The sequence below is a fragment of the Oncorhynchus gorbuscha genome, linkage group LG07, assembly GCF_021184085.1.
Source record: "Oncorhynchus gorbuscha isolate QuinsamMale2020 ecotype Even-year linkage group LG07, OgorEven_v1.0, whole genome shotgun sequence".
Taxonomy (NCBI): Eukaryota; Metazoa; Chordata; class Actinopteri; order Salmoniformes; family Salmonidae; genus Oncorhynchus; species Oncorhynchus gorbuscha.
Window position 1 is genome coordinate 9937184 of NC_060179.1, and position 7500 is coordinate 9944683.

General features: G+C 43.4%; 1 protein-coding gene across 1 annotated transcript in view; it reads left to right on the forward strand.

Annotated features, from left to right (window-relative positions):
• LOC124039100 (neuropilin and tolloid-like protein 1) overlaps positions 1-7500 on the forward strand; it is a 204948-nt gene that overhangs the window by 112833 nt on the left and 84615 nt on the right. The window contains exons 5-6 of the mRNA XM_046354982.1: positions 5049-5090; positions 5758-5885. Coding sequence (XP_046210938.1) covers positions 5049-5090; positions 5758-5885 — 170 coding nt within the window. The remainder of the gene's footprint in view (positions 1-5048; positions 5091-5757; positions 5886-7500) is intronic.

Genomic DNA, 7500 nt, shown 5'->3' on the forward strand with positions numbered 1-7500 from the left:
ATTTCATTAAAGTCATGAGTAACCTACACGCTGCATTTCGGTCTACCTCTCTTCATTCAACAGACGAACGACGTTACACTGTGGGCTTTTTCTTTGAGTTCATTCACTGCCATATTCAAGTTTCCCCATGCAGATGTGGTCAGACCAATGATTATGACCCGTTTTCTGATCATCTCCAGACAGAAATCATTACATTTCAGGCAGAGGGTAAAGTGCTTCTTTGTGGAGATTTCAATGCAAGAACAGGTTCTGAGCCTGACTACACGGATGCGGGGGGTAACCACCACACATTTGGACACCCCTCCTTGTACAGTAACCCTTTTATAACTAATAGGAATAGTCCTGACCAAATACTGAACAAAAATGGGAAGGAGTTAGTGCATCTCTGTTGATGGCTTAGGTCTGTACATGCTTAATGGTAGAATCAGAGGGGACTCTTTAGGTCAGTTTACTTAGGCCTGTACATGCTTAATGGTAGAATCAGAGGGGACTCTTTAGGTCAGTTTACTTAGGCCTGTACATGCTGGTAGAATGGTAGAATCAGAATGGGAATCACTCTTTAGGTCAGTTTACTTAGGCCTGTACATGCTTAATGGTAGAATCAGAGGGGACTCTTTAGGTCAGTTTACTTAGGCCTGTACATGCTTAATGGTAGAATCAGAGGGGACTCTTTAGGTCAGTTTACTTAGGCCTGTACATGCTTAATGGTAGAATCAGAGGGGACTCTTTAGGTCAGTTTACTTAGGCCTGTACATGCTTAATGGTAGAATCAGAGGGGACTCTTTAGGTCAGTTTACTTACTGCTCAGCTCTTGGGACAAGTGTAGCCATCACTGACATCAACCTCTCGTCCATTAGTGCATTTACTATCAGACCACAGACACCATTGTCAGATCACAGACAGATCAACATGTTTCTGAATTAATTAACCAGCAATACTCATTAAATAAAAGAGCCCAATAAACTGTACAACATAAACCAACCGTACAGATGGGCTGCAAACACAGCAGAGAGATTCATTGAAACATTGAACTCAATTGAAATGATGAACTCTATACAGTTCTTCAATAAGTCACAATACCAAAACAATAAAGTGTGGCAATTCAGCTACTCAACACATCAATTGCATATTCCAAAAAAAGCAGTATCGAAAGCAAATTTGAGGATACCAAAGAAATGCAAAATCAGAAACAAAAAACAATAGTCTCTCTGTCTATCTCTCTCTCTCTCTCTCTCTCTCTCTATCTCTCTCTATCTTCCTCTATCTCTCTCTCTATCTTTCTCTCTCTCCTCTCTCTTTCTCTATCTCTCTCTCCTCTCTCTCTGTCTTTCTCTCCCTCTCTCCCCTCTTTCTCTATCTCTCCTGCTCTCCCCTCTCTCTCCTCTCTCTCTGTCTTTCTCTCCCTCTCTCCCCTCTTTCTCTATCTCTCCTGCTCTCCCCTCTCTCTCCTCTCTCTCTGTCTTTCTCTCCCTCTCTCCCCTCTCTTTCTCTATCTCTCCTTCTCTCCCCTCTCTCTCCTCTCTGTCTCTCTCTCCTCTCCATCTCTCTCTCTCTCTAGAGTTGTAGACTGAGGCTCTGACAGGATCATTGTTAGAAAGGAGAACAATAAACTGGACTTGGAGACGGTTTCCACTAGACAAGGTGCTCACGCTGTGCAATCAGCGAGCAGCTGCCACTGACTATGTAGCTGGATCGAGCTTGAGCCAATCAGGGCAAATGCATGGTTCTTATGAAGGTGATGTCCTTAGCTAAACATGGCTGGCGGCATAAAGAATATTAAGCACTTGTGTCATCTGTAAAATGAAAGTGAACTGGTGGTTCCAATGTAATGCATTTTTTGGACATGTGTAATGCTGTTAGTGGATGGAAAAAACCAAGAAGATACACACACACAGAGCAGTGAGGTCATGCGCGTAATGCCTGAAGCTGGTCCAGTACAGACAATACACACCAGCCATAGAACACGGACATCATCTTGTTCATGTTTACTCACATCTATGACAGAACCTGAGTGGAAGGGTTTCCTACCTGTTCCCAAAAATACATTAAATCACACAAACAAAAACGAAATCAAAGTGTGTCAGAAGCTTCCAGAAGTATGTTCAGGGAAGATTCGACTTCAGACCAGTATATTGAGGTGTGAAAAAAACGTCAGTTGATTTTGCCGTGAAGTGTAATTCTGAAGATCTGTTAAGTGTGGTTAATATGTAAACGAGTGTTTGTTAGGGCTGTGATGCAGGTTTTTATTTGGATAAACCTCAAGGTTTTTAAGATTTAGAATAATTTTAAGAGACTTTTCCTCCACAGATATTCTACTTTCTACTTCACATGATAAAAAAACATCTCCTCCCCTTATACAATGATGGAAGGTGTGTGTGTGTGTGTGTGTGTGTGTGTGTGTGTGTGTGTGTGTGTGTGTGTGTGTGTGTGTGTGTGTGTGTGTGTGTGTGTGTGTGTGTGTGTGTGTGTGTGTGTGTGTGTGTGTGTGTGTGTGTGTGTGTGTGTGTGTGTGTGTGAACGTGCATCCACGTAAGGTGATGTCAAATCAGGGGACAGCTAGTAGCGGCTAGTTGACCTCCACACACACATTCTCAATGAGTTTCCATTACCAAGGTATTGTAGTGGCATGTGTGACTAGAGGAATGCCCAGAAGGTAGTCCTACGACTCAGACTTACTTAACATTATTAAAATGTTTTATCCAGTGTTCACAAGTTTGCTATCAGATCAGTTCCAGAAGGGAATCTCAAACGCTATGAAACGTTGTTGCCACCCTGCCACTAAGGAAGGTTTTACCTCCCTGCTAATAAGGAAGGTATTACCTCCCTGCTATTAAGGAAGGTATTACCTCCCTGCAACTAAGGAAGGTTTTACCTCCCTGCCACTAAGGAAGGTTTTACCTCCCTGCTATTAAGGAAGGTATTACCTCCCTGCAACTAAGGAAGGTTTTACCTCCCTGCTACTAAGGAAGGTTTTACCTCCCTGCTATTAAGGAAGGTTTTACCTCCCTGCTACTAAGGAAAGTTTTACCTCCCAGCTACAAAGGAAGGTTTTACCTCCCTGCTACAAAGGAAGGTATTACCTCCCTGCTACTAAGGAAGGTATTACCTCCCTGCTACTAAGGAAGATATTACCTCCCTGCTACTAAGGAAGGTTTTACCTCCCTGCTACAAAGGAAGGTATTACCTCCCTGCTACTAAGGAAGGTTTTACCTCCCTGCTACTAAGGAAGGTTTTACCTCCCTGCTACTAAGGAAGGTATTAGCTCCCTGCCACTAAGGAAGGTATTAGCTCCCTGCCACTAAGGAAGGTATTAGCTGCCTGCCACTAAGAAAGGTTTTACCTCCCTGCTACTAAGGAAGGTATTACCTCCCTGCTACTATGGGAGGTATTAGCTCCCTGCCACTAAGGAAGGTATTAGCTCCCTGCTACTAAGGAAGGTATTAGCTCCCTGCAACTAAGGAAGGTTTTACCTCCCTGCTACTAAGGAATGTATTACCTCTCTGCTACTAAGGAATGTATTAGCTCCCTGCTACTAAGGAAGGTATTAGCTCCCTGCCACTAAGGAAGGTTTTACCTCCCCGCTACTAAGGCAGGTATTTGCTCCCTGCCACTAAGGAAGGTATTAGCTCCCTGCCACTAAGGAAGGTATTACCTCCCTGCTACTAAGGAAGGTGTTACCTCCCTGTTACTAAGGAAGGTATTACCTCCCTGCTACTAAGGAAGGTATTACCTCCGTGCTACTAAGGAAGGTATTACCTCCCTGCTACTAAGGAAGGTATTAGCTGTTTACAACTAAGGAAGGTATTAGCTGTTTACAACTAAGGAAGGTATTAGCTGTTTACAACTAAGGAAGTTATTAGCTGTTTACAACTAAGGAAGGTATTAGCTGTTTACAACTAAGGAAGGTATTAGCTGTTTACAACTAAGGAAGGTATTAGCTGTTTACAACTAAGGAAGGTATTAGCTGTTTACAACTAAGGAAGGTATTAGCTGTTTACAACTAAGGAAGGTATTAGCTGTTTACAACTAAGGAAGGTATTAGCTGTTTACAACTAAGGAAGGTATTAGCTGTTTACAACTAAGGAAGGTATTAGCTGTTTACAACTAAGGAAGGTATTAGCTGTTTACAACTAAGGAAGGTATTAGCTGTTTACAACTAAGGAAGATATTAGCTGTTTACAACTAAAGAAGGTATTAGCTGTTTACAACTAAGGAAGGTATTAGCTGTTTACAACTAAGGAAGGTATTAGCTGTTTACAACTAAGGAAGGTATTAGCTGTTTACAACTAAGGAAGGTATTAGCTGTTTACAACTAAGGAAGGTATTAGCTGTTTACAACTAAGGAAGGTATTAGCTGTTTACAACTAAGGAAGGTATTAGCTGTTTACACCTAAGGAAGGTATTAGCTGTTTACAACTAAGGAAGGTATTAGCTGTTTACAACTAAGGAAGGTATTAGCTGTTTACAACTAAGGAAGGTATTAGCTGTTTACAACTAAGGAAGGTATTAGCTGTTTACAACTAAAGAAGGTATTAGCTGTTTACAACTAAGGAAGGTATTAGCTGTTTACAACTAAGGAAGGTATTAGCTGTTTACAACTAAGGAAGGTATTAGCTGTTTACAACTAAGGAAGGTATTAGCTGTTTACAACTAAGGAAGGTATTAGCTGTTTACAACTAAGGAAGGTATTAGCTGTTTACAACTAAGGAAGGTATTAGCTGTTTACAACTAAGGAAGGTATTAGCTGTTTACAACTAAGGAAGGTATTAGCTGTTTACAACTAAAGAAGGTATTAGCTGTTTACAACTAAGGAAGGTATTAGCTGTTTACAACTAAGGAAGGTATTAGCTGTTTACAACTAAGGAAGGTATTAGCTGTTTACAACTAAGGAAGGTATTAGCTGTTTACAACTAAGGAAGGTATTAGCTGTTTACAACTAAGGAAGGTATTAGCTGTTTACAACTAAGGAAGGTATTAGCAGTGTATTATTCCTTATTAAAAATGTATGTCTGCCGCTCCCGTCTTTCCCCTTTCCCTCTATTCTCCAGATCCGGATTTTGGAGACCTTGGCGGGCCCCAGTCTCTGCCCTGTAGGTATTTCTCTTTCTCTCTCTCTCTCTCTCTCTCTCTCTCTCTCTCTCTCTCTCTCTCTCTCTCTCTCTCTCTCTCTCTCTCTCTCTCTCTCTCTCTCTCTCTCTCTCTCTCTCTCTCTCTCTCTCTCTCTCTCTCTCTCTCTCTCTCTCTCGCTGTCTCTCTTTCTCTCTCTCTCTCTCTCTCTCTCTCTCTCTCTCTCTCTCTCTCTCTCTCTCTCTCTCTCTCTCTCTCTCTCTCTCTCTCTCGCTGTCTCTCTTCTCTCTCTCTCTCTTCTCTCACTCACTCACTCACTCACTCACTCACTCACTCTCTCTCTCTCTCTCTCTCTCTCTCTCTCTCTCTCTCTCTCTCTCTCTCTCTCTCTCTCTCTCTCTCTCTCTCTCTCTCTCTCTCTCTCTCTCTCTCTCTCTCTCTCTCTCTCTCTCACTCTCTCTCTCTCTCTCTCAATTCAATTCAATTCAATTCAAGGGCTTTATTGGCATGGGAAACATGTGTTAACATTGCCAAAGCAAGTGAGGTAGACAACATATAAAGTGAAATAAACAATAAAAATTAACAGTATACATCACACATACAGAAGTTTCAAAACAACAAAGACACCCATCATTTGCCTCTGTTCACTGATGTGTGCGTGTGTGTGTGTGCGTGTGTGTGCGTCTCCAGTCTGTGAGTTTGACATGGGAGGACCAGAGGGGATCGTGGAGTCCAATCAGATCACCAGAGATGGAAAAGCGTTAGCTACAGAGGCTGTGGACTGCAAATGGTTCATCCGCGCTCCTCCACGCTCCAAGGTCAGTAACACACATTCATCCGCGCTCCTCCACGCTCCAAGGTCAGTAACACACATTCATCCGCGCTCCTCCACGCTCCAAGGTCAGTAACACACATTCATCCGCGCTCCTCCACGCTCCAAGGTCAGTAACACACATTCATCCGCGCTCCTCCACGCTCCAAGGTCAGTAACACACATTCATCCGCGCTCCTCCACGCTCCAATGTCAGTAACACACATTCATCCGCGCTCCTCCACGCTCCAAGGTCAGTAACACACATTCATCCGCACTCCAAGGTCAGTAACACACATTCATCCGCACTCCTCCACGCTCCGAGGTCAGTAACACCCACACACTCATGCACACAACACACAAAGTGTCGAGCCGGATACACACTCCAAGGTCAGTAACACACACACGCTCATGCACACAACACACAAAGTGTCGAGCCGGATACACACTCCAATGGAGACAAAAGCCATTCTTATAAATATGTAAATATGTAAATATGTATGCCATGACACATCACCAGAGACCTCACGACTAGTCACTCTTCATGCGGTGTGCTCCAGCGTGGGTCTTGTTATCCCTGGTGTCAATGTGTGGGAGTTTAGACTGGTGTGAACACTGAAGCACTGACTCCTCCGGAAACACAGCCTGGTGTGTGTTTGTGCGTGTCTGTGCACCGTGGGCATTTTATATATGTGTGTGTGTGTGTGTGTGTGTGTGTGTGTGTGTGTGTGTGTGTGTGTGTGTGTGTGTGTGTGTGTGTGTGTGTGTGTGTGTGTGTGTGTGTGTGTGTGTGTGTGTGTGTGTGTGTGTGTGTGTGTGTGTGTGTGTGTGTGTGTGTGTGTGTGTGTGTGTGTGTGTGTGTGTGTGTGTGTGTGTGTGTTTTAACCATCTTCCCTGTCCCTGCTGAAGAAAAGCAGGCCCAAACCATGATGCTGCCACCACCATTTTTGGCAGTGGGGATGGTGTGTTCAGGGTGATGAGCTGTGTTGCTTTTACGCCAAACATAACGTTTTGCATTGTTGCCAAAAAGTTCAATTTTGGTTTCATCTGACCAGAGCACCTTCTTCCACATGTTTGGTGTGTCTCCCAGGTGGCTTGTGGCAAACTTTAAACGACACTTTTTATGGATATCTTTAAGAAATGGCTTTCTTCTTGCCACTCTTCCATAAAGGCCAGATTTGTGCAATATACGACTGATTGTTGTCCTATGGACAGACTCCCACCTCAGCTGTAGATCTCCGCAGTTCATCCAGAGTGATCACGGGCCTCTTGGCTGCATCTCTGATCAGTCTTCTCCTTGTATGAGCTGAAAGGGACTGCCAGATCTTGGTCAATTTGCAGTGGTCTGATACTCCTTCCATTTCAATATTATCGCTTGCACAGTGCTCCTTGGGATGTTTAGAGCTTGGGAAATCTTTTTGTATCCAAATCCGGCTTTAAACTTCTTCACAACAGTATCTCGGACCTGCCTGGTGTGTTCCTTGTTCTTCATGATGCTCTCTGCGCTTTTAACAGACCTCTGAGACTATCACAGTGCAGGTGCATTTATACGGAGACTTGATTACACACAGGTGGATTGTATTTATCATCATTAGTCATTTAGGTCAACATTGGATCATTCA